General features: G+C 42.3%; 2 protein-coding genes and 1 long non-coding RNA gene across 10 annotated transcripts in view; 2 read left to right on the forward strand and 1 right to left on the reverse strand.

Moving 5' to 3' along the window:
• Nucleotides 1-12,932: 12,932 nt before the first annotated feature.
• On the reverse strand, nucleotides 12,933-22,598 carry OXSM (3-oxoacyl-ACP synthase, mitochondrial). 5 transcript variants are annotated; one of them, XM_087870157.1, is made up of 5 exons: nucleotides 22,347-22,598; nucleotides 21,200-21,250; nucleotides 17,341-17,631; nucleotides 15,675-16,789; nucleotides 12,933-13,418 (listed from the first exon to the last, which is right to left on the reverse strand). In XM_087870157.1, exons 4-5 carry the CDS (start codon nucleotides 16,652-16,654, stop codon nucleotides 13,016-13,018), a joined length of 1,383 nt encoding a protein of 460 aa, XP_087726283.1. In that variant the 5' UTR covers nucleotides 16,655-16,789; nucleotides 17,341-17,631; nucleotides 21,200-21,250; nucleotides 22,347-22,598; the 3' UTR covers nucleotides 12,933-13,015. The 5 variants fall into 5 exon arrangements, with proteins under 5 accessions (XP_087726283.1, XP_087726284.1, XP_045647586.2 ...); XM_087870158.1 differs by having other exon boundaries at nucleotides 17,341-17,634; XM_045791630.2 differs by having other exon boundaries at nucleotides 21,200-21,335.
• On the forward strand, nucleotides 17,632-21,211 carry LOC123788325 (uncharacterized). Of its 2 annotated transcripts, XR_015727845.1 has the most exons (4): nucleotides 17,632-17,830; nucleotides 18,347-18,494; nucleotides 19,272-19,314; nucleotides 20,844-21,211. It is a non-coding gene; the product is annotated as an uncharacterized LOC123788325 (long non-coding RNA). The 2 variants fall into 2 exon arrangements; XR_006778472.2 differs by having other exon boundaries at nucleotides 17,632-18,494.
• Nucleotides 22,234-23,112, forward strand: part of NGLY1 (N-glycanase 1) — a 56,069-nt gene continuing 55,190 nt past the window's right edge. For all 3 annotated transcript variants that reach the window (XM_045791628.2, XM_045791629.2, XM_087870154.1), the window contains exon 1: nucleotides 22,234-22,367. In XM_045791628.2, coding sequence (XP_045647584.1) covers nucleotides 22,237-22,367 — 131 coding nt within the window. In that variant the 5' untranslated portion in view covers nucleotides 22,234-22,236. The remainder of the gene's footprint in view (nucleotides 22,368-23,112) is intronic.

Below are 23,112 nucleotides of genomic sequence, written 5' to 3' on the forward strand. Positions count from 1 at the left end.
GTATCCCTGTCTTTTAGAGTAGGCGTTGACAAACATTTTCTAAAAAGGGTCAGAAACATTTTAAGCTTGTGGACCAAACATTCTATCACAATTACTCAATTCCACCATTATAACACAAAAGAAACCATCCACAATAAGTAAATGGATAGGCATCACTGTTGTTGAGAAAGAAAATCTTTTCCTCTATACTCTTAGATTCACTTTTGGGGGCTTGTGAATTAAACTGAATGAAAAACAGATTAGGAAAGACAGATTTTTATTCATGAACATAAGAGTTCACACACATAAGAGGTGGTTAAAATTTGGGACTTAAGTATCACCTTAATAAGGGAAGAGGAGGGGGGGCAAAGGATGACTTATGGGAAACCAAAATGACTTTTAGGATAGATAAATGGGCCCTTAGGAAAACAGATGACAGATACCATAGTTTTGTGACAATGTCTGTTTAGATGTGGTTCCAGCTTCTTTGTGATTAAGAATCAATCTTTCATAGTGCTGAAATTCCTGCAGAGGGGACTTATGACAATTGAGTTCTTTTGGGAGACTCTGCTTTTAGGCACATAAGGGAGTTGGTAGAAGAAAAGCCTATTCTTGAATGACTTCAGCTCAAAATAATTTTTATGCCACATGGAATATTCTGGACCCCTTCACTATGTTCCAATTAAACTTTATTGTCAAACAGACATTGAGCTGTAATTTGCTACGTCTATGTCAGAGATACGTACTGGAATATTTATACGTGAAGTAATATGATGTATGAAATCTGTTTTAAAATAATCAAGTAGGGGAAGTGAATGGGCAGTTAGGTAAAACAAGATTGCCCATAAACAGACAACTGCTGATGAGTACATGAAGGTTTATTACACTTTGCTCTATATTTTTAAATATGTTTGCTATTTCCTATTATCAAGGTAAAAAAAATGGTAAAAAAAAATAAGCAAAACAAAAAGCAAACAAAACGCAATAATACTTAAGATTTTGCATTAATCAATATTATTGAACTCATTATATTCCAGAAACAGTGCTAACCACTTTATATGTACTAACTCATTTAATCTTCAAAACAACCTTAAGAAGTAGGTACTATTATTGTCCCCATTTTACAGATGAGGAGCATAAGATACAAAAAGGTTAAAAAAATAACCAAAGTCACAGAGCTCATAAAAGGTCAGAACCATTATCTGACCCAGGCAGGTTGGCTCCAGAGGCCAGTCTCCTAAAATACTACACAAGTTCCTTATTAGGTATAAGATGCTTATGGATTTGTAGAATTCTCTCTCTGTTCTCTGCTAACAATGACTCTTTTCTAGTTAATATGCTGCTCCAGTAATGTCTAGTCTGGGAGGATTACCTCCTGGATCTTTGCATCCTACATTATTATTCATTCATCTTTCTGAACCGCAATATGATAACTAAGCTTAGTTATTAAAATGATCTAAATCCTTCCGTATCTGAATGCATTTTTTATCAGCCTTCTCCCTCTTGCTTTCGTCCAAAATACAACAACGAAAAAATCTTCTTGAGGAGAAAAAAGACCCAATGGCTTGTATAAAACATGAGCATTTGAGTCCTGCTAATCTCAAGTATACAATTTTAACCATGCAGGCATAGATTCAGGTCAGGAGCCAGTATTTTCAACCATCACTGTGTACAAAGGATTTCACATCAGCAGTATTAGCATAATCTTTAAATAGACATCAAAAAACAAAACCCAGGCTACAAGGAACCTTGAGAGGTCATCTAATCCCCCCTGCTGCTAAGAAGGGGTGGGCCTGAGCCAGCCAAGAGAGGCAACCTTTCATCCCTTCACCAGGAATTTCATAAGCTTCTTTTTAACATTTCTACGCCTCAAAACGCTTATTTTAGAGGAAATTCCTGAAGCTTGGATATGGTGCTTTTTACCCTGACAAAGCTTTTCTCCATTTAATAATAGGTCTGTCTCAGGGACAACAGTATGATGATGATGATTATAATAATAATAATAATTATAACAATAATATATAGATATAAAATATAAAAATAATGATAAAATCCAAAAGCAATTGAGTTTTCTGGACACAGCAGCAAAGCTCCTGGAGAGCTCATCAATATGGAAAAGACCATACTCGTCTCTTAACATAATAGCCACTTTTTACACAGATGATCACACTCCGCGTATTATCGATCAACCTAATTGAGGCTCAAAATCATTGTTGCACAAGTAGTATTACTGACTCCATTTACAGATGAGAAAACCGAGGCCCGGCACCAGTGATTTCCATCTAGGTCTCCTGAGTCCAGTCTCCCATTCTGCCTACCACACTGCTCTGGGAAAGCAAGGAGATCTTCAGGTGGGTTGTTCACCATCAGACCATGGTTAACAGAGCTTGGCTAGGGTAGAATTAAGCAGTGAAAGGAAAAAGGAAATTCTCATGTGCTGTTTGCTGAAGTCAAGCCAGACCAAAATGGCACCATATATATCAGTTACTTTGAGGTTATAACATATTATTTTTTTTTAAGATTTTATTTATTTATTTGACAGAGAGACAGCCAGCCAGATAGGGAACACAAGCAGGGGGAGTGGGAGAGGAAGAAGCAGACTTCCAGCGGAGGAGCCTGATGTGGGGCTCGATCCCATAACGCCGGGATCACACCCTGAGCCGAAGGCAGACGCTTAACGACTGCGCTACCCAGGTGCCCCAAGGTTATAACATATTATTAGCCAGTGATGAGGGGTGGGGAGAATGGGTTGACTTATATTCTTCCCCACTGCTTTAATTTTTTAAAATGAGCATATATAGGGGCACCTGGGTAGCTCAATCAGTTAAGCGTCTGACTTGATTTCGGCTCAGATCATGATCTCAGGGTTGTGAGATGAAGCCCCAAACCAGGCTCTGTGCTGGGTATGGAGTCTGCTTAAGATTCTCCCTCCCCCTCTACCCCTCCCCTGCCCTGTGCTCACTCACTGCTCTCTCCCATATATATATATATATGGGGTGCCTGGGTGGCTCAGGCAGTTAAGCGCCTGCCTTCGGCTCAGGTCATGATCCCAGAATCCTGGGATTGAGCCCTGCATCGAACGCCGCATCGGGCTCCCTGCTCAGCTGAGAGCCCACTTCTCTCTCCCTCTCTGGCTCCGCCTGCTTGCGTTCCCTCTCTAGCTGTCTCTCCCTGTCAAATAAATAAATAAATAAATAAAATCTTTAAGAAAATTAATGAGAAGATATTAAGAAAACACTTGAAATAATGTGTGGCATATAAGCATTAGTTATTGTTCTTATAATCATTATTATTACTCCAATACTGAAATTCACCTTTCTAAGGTTATACTGCAAAGTTTCTGGACACTTCACTGGTGCAGAAAGATTAGATGGCTAAACATTTCAGAGAATGTCAGAAAATGTGCTTCCTTGAAGAGCTAGGGCAGGAACTGTAAAAATACAGCCATTGACCAAATCTGCCCCCTTCCCTGGCAAATCGTGCTACACCCACCCATTCATTTATGCATTGTCTATTGCTGCTTTTGACCTATAAGAGAAAGGTTGAGAAGTTGTGACTGAGACCATATAACACACAAGGCCAAAAACGTTTGCTATCTGCCCTTTACAGAAAAAATGGGCTGAACTCTGAGTTAAAGGCATTTTTGCTCAAGACAGCATATTTAGTTTCTTAAAATTCAAGATAACATTGCTTATAAGCAATTCTAAAGAAACTATCAAGATAACCATGAGCTTCCCTATTTGATCCCAACCATCAACGCAGAGTCTCAAGTAGCTAAACAGATAAAAAGCATGACAGCTTCCACTAATTATGGTCATGAGGTCCATCCCCTGTACTTAAGACCCTAAATGGGCAACTCCTACCTTAATAACAACTCTTTTTGTTTTTCTAAGACCATGGGTGAACGGCTCTTCCTCACTACCTTCCTGGAACAAAGTTATTTTTAGTCACATTTGGGACTAAAATATTTCCATTTGTGTTGGTCATGTGTTTGTGTGTGTACATGTGTGTGACACCTGTGTGTGCCACACACTTTGCTGGATTCTGGGAATACAATTTTGGTGGGGGGAAGAGGATATAATTTTTGTTCCAAGGATTGATAAGATTTCTTTTTCCGTGAAGCTTACATTCTAACAGAGAGATTTTTTTTTAAAGCCCAGAAAACATATTGTTAAAAGGGGATAATTTCTGATAGTAAGAAAAGATCAAAAGAAATACCCTGGGGCTCGGGGATGGAGAGGGATTAGTAAGGAAGAGAGGGGGCTACTTTAGAATGGGTGACCAAGGAAGACCTCTCCCAAGAAGGGGCATTTGTGTGGAAATCTGAATAACAAGAGGAAGCCAATTTGCACATACATTTTTTTAAAAAAATCATATTCCAGGACAAGGGAAGAGCAAGCATAAAAGCAGAAATGAGCATTGCGTATTTGAGGAAGAGAAAGAACACCCGCGTGGCTTGAATGTGAGTGGGACGAGGCAAGATTGAAGAGGGAGGTCAGGGCCAAATCATGTAGAGACTCAAGTCTTGGTAAGGTGTTTGAATTGCATCCTACATCAAATGGGAAGCCATGGAAAGCTTTTCAGCAGAGCAATGACCTGATCTGATTTATATCATACAAAGATCAATTTGGCAGCTATGATAAAAGTGAATGGTGTTTGGGAACCATTGAAGAGCGGAAGCAAGGAGACCAAAAAAGTGGCTCTTGTACTAGTTCAGGGGAGAGATGATAGTAGTGGTGGATGTGAAGAGCAGTGACTGCTCAAGGTACAGACTGGGTATATAATCAGCTGGAATTGCTGAAGGATTGGAAATGGGAAAGCAAAAGCAGGGGAATAGAGGATGACTCTTACTTGCGGTCTTGTGGTCTAAGCAACCAGGTAATTGGTAGAGCAATTTTCAAGATTCACTCATTTGTTCACTCAGCAAATGTTTATTGAGGACCTACTTTGTGCCAGGTATTATTCTGGGCACCAGGAACTCTAGCAGTAAGATAAGCCGCAAGAATTCCTACTCTGGTAAAATTGATACTCTAGGAGGGAACAGAGAATACAGAAGATTAAGGGAGAAAAAAAGAATTTGAGGAGGAAGATGGGGGGAATCATCCACCAGATCCTGCTGATTCTGTCTCCTAAGTATTTCTTGTAGTAGTTCAAGTTGAAAAAGATGGCAGCTGCATTGAAGCCACATTTACCTTGTTAAGTTAATTAAATGAGGAGGCTGTTAGACTGAGCTGGCTCCAATATTATGGCAACTGATGTAGACAAACCAAAATCTAAGCCTGTATATGCCTCAAGGTTATTAAATAGAACCCTAAGGACAACCAATCACAAACGGCCAACCAGGATTTAAGCTATAGCCAATCAATAATTGCCATGCTTTGCTTCTGCCTTTTCTCTATAGAATCTCTCCCTGAGCTCTTGCTGGTTGAACGCTCCTAACAATTTCTGGTTTGGTACTGGCCAATTCAACTCGATAAATTTTCAGATAAACTCTGAAAATGTTTAGTATGCCTCATTTTATCTTTTAACAAGGAGTAGACTTGAAAGACATTGGTGAGGGGAAACTTCCCGATGGGCAGAGCTGCAAACAACACAACTGGCGATCTACTTCGTACAAAAGCCCAAGAAGGGAGACTATATAAAGATTCCTAGAGAGTAGCCAAAAGTCTGGCCTTTAGTCAAGGGTCTGGGAAGAAAAGATGGAAAGATCAGAGGTAAGAATATCTGGTGCAGAGTCATGCAGATGGACATACACTTAGTTGAAGAATAAAGAGTTTTGTATCACACATTTATACCCCCCAGAAAACATCCACCACTGTAGAGGAACTGTACAACCAAGTAGACAAAAGGACTCTGCCAACTGACATTAGTCAGCCTTGTCATTGGCCACCTCAGGACTCGCATGAGAAAGACACATAAATGAAGTAGTCACAGTGGTAGAAATGGTGGCTACATATGGGCTCACCAATATGGAGTTTCACTTACCAGATGGATCTAGCTACCGCTGCCTCCATTTAGTAAGTACAGTTTAGCTACAGCAGCCCTCCCTTGTCTGCAGGGGATGCCTTCCAAGACCCCCAAGTGGTCACCTGAAACCACAGATAGTACCTAACCCTGTATACACTGTGTTTTTTCCTATACATACATACCTAATTTATAAATTAGGCACAGTGAGAGATTGACAATAGAACAATTCTAACAAGATACTGTAATAAAAGTTACAGGAATGTGCTCTCTCAGAATACCTTACTGCGCTGTACTCACCCTTCTCCTCGTGCTGATGGCAGAGAAAACGCCTACGTGAGGAGATGATGTGAGGCGAACATGGCGGGCGCTGTGACGCAGTGTTGGGCTCTTACTGACTTTCTGACCATCCATCGGGAGGATGACTGGCTTCCGGACTTGGCGGAGGGTAGGGAATTGAAACCACGTTAAGCTAAACTGCAGGTAAGGGAGAACGACTGTACCGTTGCCTCTCAATGTCCAGCGCCGCTCAGAAAGAAGCATCCGTGTTTCAATGTCGTAGGTATAGAGACTTATTTTGGAGGGGGGGGGGTGCCTGTCCTGCCCACAGAGCCCCAGCCAGCATCACCATCTGCAGGCTCGTGGAATACCGGATCCGCAGGCACGGAACCCCACACAACACAGCATCTGAGCGGTGCTCTGCAAACTCGGGAGCTTCCCTGACAAGATCTGAAACTGGCCCCTTACACCGGAGGGCAAGGAAAGACTGAAGAAAGAGGCTGGCCACTCCTGATTGGTAGGTGGCTGTCCAAACAAGTAAGGGAACTTGATGAGGCTTGTTTCCAGTGGATCTCTGCATCCGCTGCGAGAATCTTCAAAGTTTATATAGAGGCCTTAATGAGGTTCAGGTGTGTAACTGCCCAGATAGTCTCAACGACACATTGCTCGCTCAAGGCTGTGTCCTTGAAACTGCCTCACTCTATAGAAAACGAGGGCTGAATGTACATTTCCAGGACAGCGGAGGGAGTCAGGAGCTTCTAATTGCCCGGGTCTAGCCTGAGGGTCAACTGGTGTTCCTGTCCTCTGGATGACCTCCTCCAACACTTTACCCCTCGTGACCTGCCTTTACAATCTTGCGTGCCCCCACTCCAACCACGCCCTCTTCTGCAAATTACCCTGAGCAGGCAGCAAGGAGTCTCACTGGGATGGAGGTGACTTTTTTTTCAGCGACCTGGCTGCACGGGAGGCAGATACCACAACAATAACAGACACATGCAAGACAACACAGATTAAGATAATGATTCCCAAAATAAAGAACAGCTTTTTCCACCAAAGACCCCATGAGCCAAACTACCAGTTTATTAAGTCACCGAAGAAGGGTGTCAGATCATTCAGAACATTGATTACTTGCATCCTCACGTGACTCTGCTTATGTGTTAGCAGAGTCAGCAGCTATGAACCCAGCATTCTCTTGGGTAATGGCATAGATGCCTCCTTGCAAGGCAATAGTAACCTTCAAGGCCATCCTTTTTTTTTAAATATTTTATTTATTTATTTCACAGAGAGACAGAAAGAGAGGGAACATAAGCAGGGGGTGTGGGAGCGGGAGAGAGAAGCAGGCTCCCCGCTGAGGAGAGAGCCTGATGTGGGGCTTGATACCAGGACCCCGGAATCACGACCTGAGCAGAAGGCAGAGGCTTAACAACTGAGCCACCCAGGCGCCCCAAGGCCATCCTTTTTTGGAGGATAGTGTTTCTCGTTAGAGACACTTCAGTGCTCAGAAAGGACAGGCTGTGTTGGCTCGCATTTAAGGCTCCCCGGGTGAATTTAGTAAGGTCTTCTGTGTGAGCTATAATGCCCTCCAGGCCAACGGTGGGAACAAAGACAATGGCCAAATGATTGTACCAGTGGAAAACAGAGTGTATCCATCTGGCCTAGAGGACAGTGAGTTTGGCAGCTTTAGGAATTTGACCTGGTTATAATACCCTGCATGTTTCCTGGGGGAGGCAGCACTGTCAGGCATGAGGAGATGGACTGGGGACAGAATATGCCAGATCAGCACCTCTACCTTCTCCCCGTTTATAATGGTGCATGCTTCATTCCAGGTAGAGTACATTTCAAGGGTCAAGCTTGCAGCAGCACAACTGGATCCCAGGGGAGATTAAGTAGTTCCTCCTTACTCAGGGGTGCAAAGTAATTATTCATCCATTCAGGTGGGACAACCCATTGCAAATTCTGGTAGGTAATACCTTCCCCAGGCATCATGGGACTTGATATCCTCAGCAGCATAGCACTTTGATCCATGGTGACAGTTGGTGGGGAGGGGACTGTTTCCCACAATTGCCATACCTTTGTGGTATTGGGTATCTCAGCAGGGTCCTCAGTCTGGCATATGGAGCAACAGGTGCCACTGGTTGATCATTCAAATGTACTAAAACACGGGGTAGTACCTTAGTCTACCCAGGCAGGATGGTTTTACCCTTTAGTAATTTAATCTATTGCTTGCAGGTTACAGGGAAGATGGAACCTCCATTCAGTGTCATACTCTTTTGCCCAGTTTTGTACGTCATGATCACCATCTGTTTGCTGAGGGTATCTACTCGGTACTTAACGTCTCTAATCCCCTAATGGTGGCAGCATGGTTTGTGCAGTGACAGAGGAATACTTGGGTTAGGCCAGACACAGTGTTGACACAAACTAAGGCATATTTAGAACTCTCACTTGGTGGGAGGGGGCCAACGTCATCAACTTGCCAAACCCTCATTAGTTGGGAACTCCAGTGAATGGCCCTTGGGCATTGTTTAGAACACACAAGACATGTTGTTACTGTATTAACCAAGTCGCTGTATTTCAAGGGCAATTTGGCATTCTTGGCAATATGCCATTCCACCTGGGCGCTAAAGTGGCATCTACTGAAGGGTCAGTATGAGGGCTCGTGCAGAGCAACGGCATTAACTTCCTGATTGCCAGGAGGTGTCAGTGCCTTATGAGCCGGGATGTAGAAGGCAGTGAGAAATGTCTCAGGCCTTTGCAGGTGAACCCAAATGTCTTTCCACATATTTTGACCTCACAAGGGCTTATTCATGATCATCCACCTCTCAGCTTCCCACTGGTCCAAGCCATGAGGTTAATCCCTTTTGAATAGCCCAACTGTCAGTACAAAGGGTTAATGGCCAGGGCTCGTGAGTGATCACTAGCCAAATTGCTCTGAGTTCAGCTCACTGGCTCCTGTAATTCTTTCCTGCTACAAGGAGAACACATTCTTATTGAACCTATGCAAATAACTATATGGACATGAAAATAAGAATATACATTAAGAATTTCCAAATTCTGGAGGGTTCAGGTAGGGAAGAAAAGATAAATGTTTCAACTCTGTTCATAAAAGTGTATGTTGGCAAATTGCTGACTGCTTAAGAAAAAAGAGAAAAAGCTTTCTTAAATCTGGAAAAACAAAACAAAACAAAATCAACAATGTTTCCAATAAAAAGTTAAAAAAATTAAAGACATCCTCATCAGCTTTTCCATTAGAGTTCTATAAGTTCTTATTCAGTTCAGTAGTATGATCATAGTTAATCAGACACCTGTACTTGTCAGTCTTTTCAATGAATCTCCTTGAAAATGAAGCACTTTTGCAGGAACACTTTTGCAAGAGAATCGGAGTGCAACAATAACTGTCTGTAAATGACAAAAGACTTAAAAACAGCTATGGTTAAAGATCTGGTTAAGAGTTCATTATAATGTGATTAACATGGAGATTTGGTTATGTCTGTGACACACATCCTCTCTATGACTCCTCCAGTACTGAGCAGGGGCACTTCCTGCACAGCAAAGGAGACGGACCATGGGAACAAGCCAATGACATGGGATCCCCGAGTTGTATCCCATGTCATACCATCCAGAAGCAGCCAGCCTCAGAAAATGCTGGAACAGCCTTCTAAAGGCAAACCTGAATCACCAACTCAGAAGCAATTTCCTGAATGTGGTGCCAACCTCAGGATGCAGCAGATGCTGAAATCAAAGACTTCTGTATGGGGCCAAGTCCCCAATAAGAAGAACACAAAGTGTGTGGGGAACAGGAGTGGCCCCCCTTATCATCACTCCTAATGATCCAATCACAATGGGGAATTTTGTGCTTCCCATCCTTGCAACTCTGGGCTCTGCAGTATTTAAAGTTCTGGTCTCCAAAGGGTATACAGGCTCTTGCCAGGAAACACAGAAAGTGTCTCATTGAACAACAAACTGTAGTTACCACTAGGACACTTTGGACTCCTTGTGCCCAGAGCCCAGAAAGTCAACATACTGGCTGTGGTATTTGACCCTCATCAGCTGAAGAAGGTGGTGCTGCTTTACAAGGAGGACAGGGAGAATATGTGTGGAATCTAGGTGGTGTACTTGGGCACCTTCTGGTATTTCCTTGACTCCTGATGCCAGTGGTCTAGACACAAACAGCAACTGCTGTCTGGAAAAGGTGTGGTTTGATTGCCTAGGGCCCAGGGTGTCGGAACGAAGGTTTCAGTCACACCACTAGGGGAGCCAGCAAGGCCCGCCAAGATAACATCTGAGCGCGAGGGGGAATTTAGGATGAATAGTGGATGAAGGGGAGGACGAGGGCCAGTGTGAACCTGAAACCTACTACCGCATTAGGAGCTACTACTTGTCCCACTAAGCTTCCTCTTCTAGGAGAAGTGGTCTAACTGTCTGTGTAAGGCTGTTATGTTCACCTGTTCTCCTCTGATGCTGGAATCTGAAGTCCACAGGGCAGGCAGTTGGAAAGGGAAGATGGGTGTAAGGTTTCAGTAACAAGCTGGAACCCACAACCACAAGAATAAACTGAAACCACTCAGACCTTGCTTCTTCTGATTTTGGGGATACGAGGGCAAAGCTGGGGCCCTTCATCATCATGGAGCTAGACACATAGCTGGTCCAGGAGTCCGGGAAACTGAAGGAAGATCCAGAAACAGAAGGAAGAAGCGGTTGCAGGCTCAGCCGCTGCCTCCACGTCAAGGTGAGCCACCAAAGCCCCGATGTGGATCTGCTACAAAATGGCTGCTGCTTCACTTCCCCTCTCCAGTCTCCTACAAGAACCTCTTACGGCCAGCATTAACTGAAAACATACAGTAAGAAGAATTCTAGGAAGTGTAGGTCAGCCTACCAAGTTGACACCTTACAAAACCATCATAACCTTACCTTAAATGACCTCCCATTACTTTCATACTGTTAACAAAATTTGTGAGGTTCCTTGTGACCTGACTTCCACCAGATTTTCTGCTTTATCTCCTATTCATCCCCACCACCATCCCCAGTCTCAGGCTATTATGTATTTGTTTAGTACAAATGTTCTAACTTTTCTAACCTTTCCACACTATTCCTCGTGGCTGGAAGACTTTTCATTCCTTCCCTCTCTTCTTCTTAACCTGGCTGAGACCTATTCACCCTTATGGGCTCAGCTTCTTTTAGGAAACCCTCCCTGATATATCACTTTATCATTGGTGGCCAGTACAAAACGAGGTCCATAGTTAGCACCCAACAAATTTTGGTTGAATAAATTAATATGTGCCTATGACAATTAAAACTGATTATAACTGAATGAACATGGCCGCAGTCTTGGGCATACAGGGGATAAAATGCTATAGTCAAGGTCAGTGGGTAGACAATATATCCAGCCTATTAAAATGTGTACAAAACTATTCAGTTCTGCAGAAGTATACATGTTCCATTTATCCACTTATTTACGCCATCCCTTTGCTATATAAACCCCCATTTCAACACATACTTCTTGCTTAGTTTGAGTCCCCCACAAAGCAGAGCCTAACATAAGGTAGTTTGTTTGGGAGGTGATACTGGAAGCAGGATAAAAAATCAGGGAGAGAGGAAAGGGAAGGGGGGGGGGAAAGCCAGTAAAGAGGGTTACTGAGCTGGTAAATGCCCTGACCACTGAAGTTTTATCTGACCAGAAACCCTCTGAGGAACTGCGGAGAACATTAGATATCCCTCTGAGAGGAGGCTGACGCATTTGACCACTAACCCAATCCCTCACTGGTTTTGACTGTTGCTCTAGGGAACTTGTCCCTATCCCCTCCCCAATACTTGCAGCCAGACGGGGATGAATGAGATCTCAAAAGATCTTTAGAAAAAGCCCCAAGGTGGAAAATTAGAGGCACCACCAGCACTTGTGGGGGACATTAGAAACAGCCACAAACACTGCCTACCACAGCTGCAATGAAGGGGGGCTGAGGTGATGTGGCTGGAGTCACCAACAAGTTCTGCTCCACTTCCCAAGGACCTTTATCTCCATTAATCACTAGATGCCACCATAAATACAAAAAGAGTAAGAAACCAATTTTACCTTCTTCTTTCAGAGAACTCATGACTTGGACGTTTAGGGAAATGCCACAAATTTACTGCATCTCTACAGATAAAATGAAGAAAAGAGAGCTAGCTAGATAGAAGGGGCAAATAGCTCATTGCTGGCTGACTGACTGCTTTATTCAGAGTGTCGATCAATGAGGCAAACTCCCAGGTATATTTGTATTCCTTCTCCTTATGTTGTATGGGAATGGCATGCCTGGAGTTGTACAATGCAACAACCTTGCCTAGCCCAGAGCAGCTACTCACCAAATATTTGTGGAAGGAACAAGAGCAGGTGAAACATCAAAGAGTTGTTTGACCTAGAGTATTAGAAAAGTAGAGATCAGTGGTTCTTATATGGGGATGATTTTGCCACCCAGAAAACACCTGGCAGTGTCTAGAGACATTTTTGGTTGTCAGAACTAGAGAAGACAGTGCTTCTGGAATCTAGTGGGTAAAGATGAGGGTGCTGCCAAGCATCCTATAATATATAGGACAGCTCCTCTTACCCTAACAAAGAATTATCCTGTCCAAAATATCAATAGTGGCAGAGTTGACAAACCCTGACACAGATAAAGGGTATCTGGGTATTGATATAGATTGATATATAGACTTATACACAGATTGATACATATTTATATATTTATATAATATTTTATTTGTCCACCTAATATAGTTCATAATATTTTTTTAAAAATCTATGTTTAATTATAAGTGATTTGTCCTACATGCCAGCAATACAAAGTGTTGCATTAGTACCACCAAAACCAAAGGAATTGGTGAGTCCAATACATCTTTTCCCAATTTTCCATTCCTGTGCCTTTAATGGAACATAATTGAGATCAAATTCTGGTTCTGTACAATCCAGGTTTAAAGTAGGTGGTAGTTTTTGATAATAACAAGCCAGAGCAGTAAAAGCTGCCTCAACCGCCCCTGCAGCTCCCAACAGATGTCCCGTGGCTCCCTTAGTTGAAGAAACTGCAAGGGCAGGTGCATGGTCTTTGAAAAGATGTTTGATAGCTTTGTTTTCAGCAGCATCTCCCAATGGGGTGGAAGTAGCATGTGCGTTGACATAGGATATCTCTTCAGGTTGTACACCTGCATCTCTTACAGCTGCAGCCATACATCTAATAAAATAAGGAGAGAAATTTATCAGAACTAAGTTTAATTTGAACACAGGAGTCTCTATATGCTTTATGAGAAAGAAATAAACATATATGCTGGATGAAGAAAATCATTTCCTCTAATAACAGAACCTCAACTTGGATCACCGTATGAGTTAGAATGCCATCTGCATGGGCATAATGAGTCACCCCCAGTAACCTGGACTGACTCAACACCAGAGATAAATACACAGGCCTATGGGTTTTATAATCTCTAACAAAATATATTTCCACTTATTTGAATTGATATTTTTCCCTGGGGAAAAAACCATGTTGACTCAAACCTAGAATAGTTTTTCTTCTAGGAATTTTTTATCAGTGGGGTGTGCGTGCGTGTGCATGCATGTGTGTGCGTGTGTGTGTATAGTGATTCCAAATATGGAGAAAAAATTTATAAAAATGTTTTAATTTTTTCTCTCACATTTAAATGTAAAACTTGGCATATTTCCCAATAATCTAAAAATGTCTGCACCATTACTTTGGTGCTTCAAATAACCTTTTCAAAATTCTATTTAGGCTTTAAGAATTCTAAATAAATGAAGTACGGTGCCAAGCCAAAAAAACAAACAAACAAATCTGAAAATAAAACATTTCTCTGGAACAATCTCTGAAAACATCATCAATGTCAACACCTTCTTTTTTAGTTCCTGATCTCTGGGTTGCATACATTTCCTTAAGAGGCAGCTCAGGGTATAATGTGAAGTGTGATGAAGGGTTTCACCTAAATATAACTATTTCTTCATCTAGCTGGCTACTATGTTTGACACCAGGAACTATTTACTAAAACTCAAAAGCATAATTCAGGGGCCAGTAAACTGTGGCCCTGGCCAGATGCCTGTTTTTACAAACACAGGTGACCCTTGAATAATATGGGTTTGAACTGTGTGGGTCCACTTACATGTAGATTTTTTACAGGATTGTACTATAAATGTATTTTCTCCTCCTTATGATTTTCTTAATAACATATTCTTTTCTCTAGCTTACCTTATTGTAAGAAGACAGTATATAATACATACACAAAATACGTGTTCATTGACTTTATGTTATCAGTAAGGCTTTCTGTCAACAGTAGCCTATCAGTAGTTAAATTTTGGAGGAGTCAAAAGTTATACATGGAATTTTTGACTGCACAGCAGGCCAGTGCCCCTAACCACCCACATTGTTCAAGGGTCAACTGCAGTTTTCACTGGAGCACGCCCATTCATTTATGTATTGTCTATGGCTGCTTTCACACTAGAAGACAGATTTGAATAATTGTTGACAGAGACCCTATGGCCTACAAAGATGAAAATACTATTTGTCCCTTTACAGAAAAGGTTTGCCAACCCCTGGTCAAGTTAACTGCTTAAAACGTAATATGACCTAAGCAGGCTAGTCTATTAGCTAACACATTAATTTTTTTTTTAACTTAACTATCTCTTCTGCAATACCAACTTGCTTTTCAAATTGTGGTCCTCAGACCAGCAGCAGCAGTTTCATGGGAGCTTGTTAGAAATGCAGAATCTCTAGCACCACCCCAGGCCTAGAGTCAGAATCTGCATTTTAATGTCCCTGGGTGGTGAAAAGTTAGAAAGTACTGATTTAATAAAAGCAGAACCCTGTTGAAATGGCACAGAGACCACACACAACTAGAAGGGCTGACTTTACTGTCTGAGTCTGATGAAGGGCCAAAGAGGAGGACTGTGAGAGGAAGCACTCTGACAGTTGCTAAGCACAATTGGAAACATGAAAAATTGGCAAAGACACACATGGCCCTCTTTACAACTTTATAGGCCTTAACTAAAATCTAATTTTTGTTAAGGATGTTCAAATGCTTTCAAATATTTCAAACATGTTAAAGCAAAGAATTCGAAACCATTTTGTCTTGTCTAAAATGGAAAAACATCAAAGATACTGTACACCAAGGGCAGATACTACAATATCGGACTCCCTACTTTGAAAGTCTAATAGAATGTCTTATTTGGAGAAATATTTAAATAAAACAACAAGTCTTGGGGCACCCGGGTGGTGCAGTTGGTTGAGTGGCCCACTCCTGGTTTTGGCTCAGGTCGTGATCTTGGGGTCCTGGGATCCTGGGATCAATGTGGAGTCTGCTTGGGATTCTTTCCCTCCCCCTCTGCCCTTCCCACCCCTATCCCTGTGCTCACTCTCTCTTTCTCTCTCTCTCAAATAGGTAAATAAATCTTTTTAAAAAACAAAACAAAACAAAGAAGTCTTTACCTTAAGGCACCTTCTCCTTCAGGGTCAGGTGCAGTTATGTGACTAGCATCACCCGAGAGTCCATAGCCCAAAACTTCTGCATAGATCCGGGCCCCTCGTTGAACAGCATGATCATATTCTTCCAGCACAAGCACAGCTGCACCTTCTCCCATTACAAAACCATCTCTCTTTGGGTGAAATGGTCGACATGCCAACTTAGGATCAGGGTTTGTGCTCAGAGCACGGGCTCTGGAAAACCCAGCAAGAGATAAAGGACTAATGCAAGAATCTGTACCTCCAGCCACCATCACATCAGCATCACCATGGGCTATAAATCTAAAAGAGTCTCCCACAGCATGAGCTCCTGTGGTACAGGCTGTAGACACTGTATGATTGGGGCCCTTGAGTTTATAGCGAATGCTGACCTGGCCTGCTGCCATATTGATGAGAATCTTAGGGACAAAGAATGGGCTGACTTTACTATAACCTTTTGTCTGAAACATCAAAGCAGTTTCAGAAACAACTTCAAGAGGAACCATTCCCATACCAATTGCAACTCCGGTAGCCACTTGATCAGCTTCTGATTGAGGGTGCCAGCCAGAATCTTTCAAGGCTAACTCTGCAGCCCCGATGGCCATAATGGTAGGAGAAGACATGGACTTGATATCGGATTTGGACACAAAGTTTTGTTCATTGAACTGACCTTCATCACAACCTCTTGGCACATAAGCAGCAACACTGCAAGGGATATTCTTATACTCCTCACCGACCACTGAAATAATTCCAGTCTCTCCTCGTATAAGACGATCCCATACCAGCTGAGTTCCAACACCCAGAGGAGTCACTAATCCAATGCCTGTAATGACAACCCGCCTACGAAATCTGAACGTTGGCACAGTTCCTAAAAACCTCCTTTTACTTCCTATTAATCGCTGGCATAATCTTGAATATAGATGAGGGCTTGTAATTTTTAAGAAATTTTGCAAGCAGTTTGACAACATGGTTGAGATTCAGATGATCAGAAACACATTCCTGTAACAGATCACAACACGCGCAGGAGGTAATCACTGTTGTTTAAATAGCTTATAGGCCTAAGAAACAATAGCCGAAAACTTCTTTCAGGTGCTCGGTGTGAGCTGTTAATGAACACAGAGAAAACAACGTTAACATCACTTTAATTTATACTAATCGTCAAACCAACTGTTTTGAGTTCCCTTTTTAGACTGTAAGTACCTCAGATATTCCAAGACAAAGAGGTGAAATGATGAGTCATTCAATTCACCACAATAGAATTACACCATGAAAAATATAAAGGCACTCCTGGCCTTTTATGGACTGCAGGAAGCATCCTGTATCAGGATTACTGAGGCCTTATTCTAGGTAGTATTTCTGGTGCCAATGACACAAAAAACACTTCAGGGCCTATTCTTTGAGGTAGGGGTAAGTAAACTTTATTGGTCTTCAAAATGTGGAGAAAATTTGGGTTTTTGACTAGGGCGGGGTTTGGGAGTGAGGGGCGTGGCCAACTCCCCACACCGCCTCTCAAGCACACCGCACACCCCCGAAGAAAGCACTCCCAGAGGAAAAGAAACCAGGCCCAGGTCATCAGACTCCCCTTTCCCGATCCAACCCCCACCCTATCTGGCGGTGCAGGAGCGGAAGGAGAAGCGTAGCACGCAGCTGATACCTTCACCAGGCCTCGCGCCGGCCGCGCAGCCGCCGTCTGCACACGCACGTCCGCTCATGCGCGCGCGCACGCACGCCCTGCGTCTGAGCCGGGTGCGGCCAGGGGCCCTTCCGCCGCGTCACCTTGGTGGAGGTCAGACCGCGGGAGGCGGCAAGGCTCAGGTTGCACGGGAGGGAGCTCCCCTCGTGCGACTTCAGTGACAGGATGATAATCAGGACGCGATCAGATAGCTTTTTTGCCCATCAGGAAAGGATTTTGGGGGGCGGGGTAATGATGTCCAAATATTTCCATCTGCTAGGAGAAAGGACACTGTCATATTCTACTGAAAGCCTTGGAAAGAATTAAGGAAATAACTGTAGCCTCAAAGTTATTACCGTACCTCCCAAAGTTGTTTATAATAGTAAAGTAGAACTAACCAAAGTGCCTAACAGTAGGAAATGGGTTACTTTGTAGTACACCTAAAGGCTGTGCAGGCGTTTAAAATAATTTTGTAAGTGAATGTTCTGTGGAAAAATGTTGAAACCATGTTATGAGATACAAGTTACAAAACAGTATATATACCTTTTAAAATATATTAAATATTATTTTAATAAATAGTAAGATAAACATATTTAAAATATATTTTCAGATCTGCAAGGATGTACAATGATTGTGAAGTTCCCCCATTTTTGCTTAGTCTTAGGTAGTATCTTTTCTATAATAAACAAATAGTACTTTTGTAATAATAAAGCTATTTTTACTTTTTAAAATTATTGGATCTGGGGCAAGGCTCAAAATGCCATGTGCAATGTCTAACAAGAATGGAGACAAAAACAGATTGTAGACATTTATTTCTAAGTGTCTAAAAAATACAACTTCATTTGTTCAGAGTTAACTGTGAATCTATAAAGGGAAAAACATGAAATATTTTAAAAAACAACAAGAAAGCAAGATATTTATATAGATGACCATCTTTTGCTCACATGCTAACCCAGGTATGAGATTTGTGTCCTTTTTTCTTTTTTAGATAAAGGATTGACCATGTAATCTGCATCTGATCCTCCCAGCCATATTTGTTTCTTTCTGGACAGTGTCTCTTGAAATGATTGTTTCCGAGTGCTCTTCCTTCTTTCCCAGCTCTAGAGAAGAATTTTGGTCAAGCTCAGATTTTCCTGGTTAGTATTGGTTATAAATGAGTTTGGAAATGTACTTTGCCTAAAATAGTTTAGGAAACCCTAGTATGACCTTACGTCTTCCTTGATCCAAGCCTATTCAGTCACTTCTTAGCATGACCTTCATTCATTAACCATAGAGTTAACTTAAGAGGAATTAAATAAACACATGTGGTTATAAAATAATTAAAAGTTGTGAGTGAGAAATACCCAAGCTTGCTGTCCCTTTTCATTGTTATGCAATATGTTGAAATTACAGTGTGAAAAGACCTACAATATATTCTTTAAACCCAAACTCCTAGGAAACACCCAGTTTTAATGTGCTGTTTTTTCTTTTGTAATATCACAAGATTATCTTGGATAAGGAGTGACAAATCAGTTAAAATCTTGTAGAAAAGTAAAACCACCAAAAAGTCATTTCACTTCTATTTCTACCTCTGATCTCCTTTCCTTTGGTTTGTAAAAGGGATAAGAATGTCTATGATACTCCAATAGCCATAAAATGATTTAGTACCATATTCCTTGCTGGTGATGCTGATACTGATCTAACCACGGCTATAAACTCATTATAACTTCCATGAAAGCAGGGCCCATGCTTATCTACTTCACTGCTTCACGGTATCTAGCACAGTGCCCGGCATTTAGTAGCCACTTCATAAATATTTAGTGAATGACTGAATTATGAAATGAATGAATAAACACTTACACTTCTACTGGTTAGTATCATATACACTGCTTTGTGTGTTTTTTTTACCAAATAACTTTTTCTTCTTTTCACAGTAACTTTTTTGTTTCATCAGCTCAAGGACTGTCTGTGTGTAAGGTATGATCATCAGTTTTGTCTTTCCTACTAGATTAAAAATCTCTTATGTCCTCCATCAGACTACTTTGTACACAACAGGTGCTCAATAAATAATTGTTGGTTAATTACTTAATGCAATCACGCAATAGTGAATCACCGTACAATTTCTAAAAGGCTTCACTGAGGTCAGTGTTTTCTTTTTTATGTCAAAACTGACCCTGGGGAAATTTAATGGGTTATTTCTTTTTTCTATTCCATTTAAGAATAGTGCCACCATGTGTCAACTCTAATGATGGTGTGCTTAATAAAGTTGGAATCCTGAAAAAAAAAAATTCATTATTTTGGAGGAAAAAAAAATCAAGTAAAAGAATGGAAAGTTCAATGTTGATTTAAAACTAGAACACCCTTTAGCTGAAGTGATGGTAAGTATAAAGAGATTAAGAGGAGCCTCCTATCTTCAATTTTTCTCAAGGAACTGAAAAATCAAAATATTTTCAACTTGACTTTGTGGAAGAAGCAGACAGGGAAAAGAACAAGTCAAAGTCCCTTATAAAACTCTCTTAACAGCTGCATAAATGGTGGTATCCAGGAGAGATTGTAGTTACTCGAGAACTTCAACAGGAGTATTGGTAAACAGTAATTTGGAATGATTTAAATTTCAGGTGATTTAAAATAAATAATAATTTACTGAATTACCCTCAAGATGATGATTTCTATGATTTTTTTAAACTCTGCATCATTATCACAGTATTAACTCTATGGCATTGGTTTTCACACCGTGTTTGCTTATTCCTCACAAATGCCTGGTGGCCATTATCTCTGTCAAGAGACAGGCTAATAAGCTGATGGTATTCTGTCCCTCCTGCCCCCCCCTCCTGCTTCAATTCCAGAGCATCTCCACTTTGGTGTTTTCTATATACTGGGTTTCCTCCTAAGAATTTATTTGAAAAAAAAAAAAAAAGTGTTCTATTACTTAAAAATAAAAGTCAAAAAACTATATAGTATGTAATAACCTTAAGCTATTACAAGGATAAATAAATGTGAAAAAAGAAAAATTAAGGTGCATATAGTTTGTGGTTAGAGACAGCTAGCTATAATTCTAGGCCCTCTTCTCTGCACCTTTCCATCTTTCAGAGTTGTGGGTAGTACATGTCCAGCTAGGGACTACATTTCCCAGCCTTCCCTCTTTTATCTAGATGGGGCTCCATTTTCTCCAATTATATGGTAGAGAAAATGCTATATGTCATTTTGGGCCCATGTGGTTAAGAAGCAGGTATGCCTTCCTTTTGCCCAACCACTAACAATGCAGAAGTATCTGAGGCTCTATGGCAGGAGTTAGCAAACTACAGGCCAAATCCAGTAGGCTGCCTGTTTTTGTAAACAGAGTTTCATGGGAACACAGCCATGCCCATTCATATTAGAGTACTGTCTACAGAATACAAGTGCAGTGGCAGAATTAAAGAGTTGAAACAGAGACCCTGTGTCCACAAAGCCTTAAAAATTACAATCTGGCCCTTTACAAAAAATGTTTGTTGACCTCTATTCTACAGGATGGAAGGTGCCTGGGAGCCTGAGTCACTACGTGGAGGAGAGCCGCTCATTGACTAATGACACCTGCTTTTTAAACTGTTATGTGAGCAAGAAAGAAACTTCTCTTGTCACTGAAAATTTTAATTACAGCAGCTAGTAACATACTATCAGTTAAACACACTAGTCTTGGAAGCTGGTCCAAAACCTACTTATTAAAAACTTTTCCCACGTATCTAGCAGATGAATGGAAATTGAAGCAGATGGCATAGCTCAAGGTCTTGCTCTGAGATACTGGAAGAAAACTTCAAATTTAAGAAGCAAACAGAAGATAAATCATCAAGAACATTTAAATAAGCTACTTACACAAATAACTTACCTTAAAAACATAAGGTCAAGAAAAATATTTGTTGAGGTTTTAAAGGTATGTCTGCAAAGAAGGAAGCCATCGGTAAAGTACACTTTCAAGGACATGGTGAGGCAGAGAATGGATTAAAGAAGCTAGGATTCATCTTCTAAAAGGAATAAAGGATATTAATGACATGATCTATCTGTGAAACAAAGTCACAGAATAATACCCACCCTTACTATGTGAGATGCATATTTTTACTGCCAACCCCTCCTTCCATTTTATTCTATTCTATTTTGTCCTTATGGTATATATGTTTTATGCTGGTCACCACACGGTAAATTGAGTCCACAACCCACTACGTTGCAACCTGCGGTTTGAAAACTACTTCTTTACAGAGACATCATACTATTTGAACTGGTACTTAATGAAAAAGATTTTCAATCATTCTTCTAATTCTAAAAAGAATCTATATACCAGAAACCCAGCAGAGTTTACAGACACCCGTTTGATTTTAAACATTTGTTGCTCCTTCCTTCTGAAGTTCCTTGATCCACACATGTCTAGGAACACCTGGCAGTCTGCGAGGAGGAAGCTGTAAGGTTGTTTTGTTTGGGGGGGGAAAGAGTGGTTGTACTAGAGGGTTTCCCCACCTTCGTGGCTGGATCAATCGAAGCGCACCCTGCGGCGCGGAAAGAGCCTGGTTTCTGGGACAAACCGCCCATCACCGGCCAGCATCCCCCTGCCCCTCCTAGTTGAAGCCCCCGGGCCCTGACAACCAAGCACCCCGCCCCTTCTTTCTGATCGAAGCCCCGAGGCCCAGGCGACGACACCCCGATCACTCCAGGTCCAAACCCCCGACCCTCCCGGAACCGCCCCCAGCCCGCCTGGCTGAGGCCGCCCCGCCCCTCCCCGCCAAGCCCCCCGCCCCTTCCCGCCAAGCCCCCCACCTCCGGGTCGAGCGCCCCGCCCCTCCCGGCTCGCCGCAGAGGAGGCCGCGCGCTGTAGCGCCTGCTCAGTGAGGGACGCGGCGCGCGAGGGGCGGCGACGGCCCCGGGCGCTCAAGCATGGCGGCAGCGGCGCTGGGCAGCTCGTCGGGCTCCGCGTCCCCGGCTGTGGCCGAGCTGTGCCAGAACACCCCGGAGACCTTTCTGGAGGCCTCCAAGCTGTTGCTCACCTATGCGGACAACATCCTCAGGTGCGGGGCAGAGGAGTCACACGGGGTGCCAGGGCGGGCGGTGAGGGGGCGCCTGGTTGGCCTGGGTTTGGGGGCGCCCGGCTTGGGCCCGGAAGGGTCGAGGACATGAGGGACCGGGCCCTGAGCCTGGCTCCGGTTCACTATCCGAGCCCACCCGCCAGGGGCTTCGAGACACAGGCGGGCCACTCCCTCCCGAGAAGAGTAAGTTTCTTTGCACTTGTGACTTGGCACCCAATGTCGGGGTGCTCTAGGGTGAACTGGAGGTCGCGGGGATTGCGCAAGGCGGAGGGAGGTGAGAAGGCGTGCCCTAAACACTTGCTTCCGTTCGGGTTAATTGTCTTAATGTCAGCACAGAAAGGGTAACAGCGTTTTATTCCCGCTGCGTGGATTTTACCGAACATAGTGCCTTAGCCACAGGCTTCTGAGAAGTTAGTCTCGACAAAATCCCCCCCACAACGTTTTGTGAATACCTTAATATTAAAGCATAATACTACAAAAGTGGTGGGGTTTTTACATTTTTATGGTCTTTTCCTGCCCATTTTGTTGATTGAAATGTTATTAACCATACTAAAGTTACAATTTTCATATTAACACCTGTATTCTACTTTTCAACATGACCTTTTAAATAAGAATTAGTGAAGATTACCTTGGTTGAGGGTAATTTGTTATTCTCTCGTGAGCAGAAGTACACTTGTAGATCCTTAAGGGACCTTACAGGTTTGGGGAATTGGGAGGCAAGTTTGAT

This window comes from Ursus americanus, chromosome 20 (genome assembly GCF_024610735.1).
Source record: "Ursus americanus isolate L20-20 chromosome 20, mUrsAme1.1.p, whole genome shotgun sequence".
In the NCBI taxonomy this organism is placed as follows: domain Eukaryota; kingdom Metazoa; phylum Chordata; class Mammalia; order Carnivora; family Ursidae; genus Ursus; species Ursus americanus.

Excerpts from the sequence above, each read along its gene's own strand:
- OXSM (XM_087870157.1), bottom strand. The coding sequence starts at position 16,654 with ATGTTGTCAAACTGCTTGCAAAATTTCTTAAAAATTACAAGCCCTCAT. Across the intron at positions 13,419-15,674 it reads GAAGGAGAAGGTGCCTTAAG|ATGTATGGCTGCAGCTGTAA; the intron begins GTAAAGACTTCT and ends TTATTTTATTAG.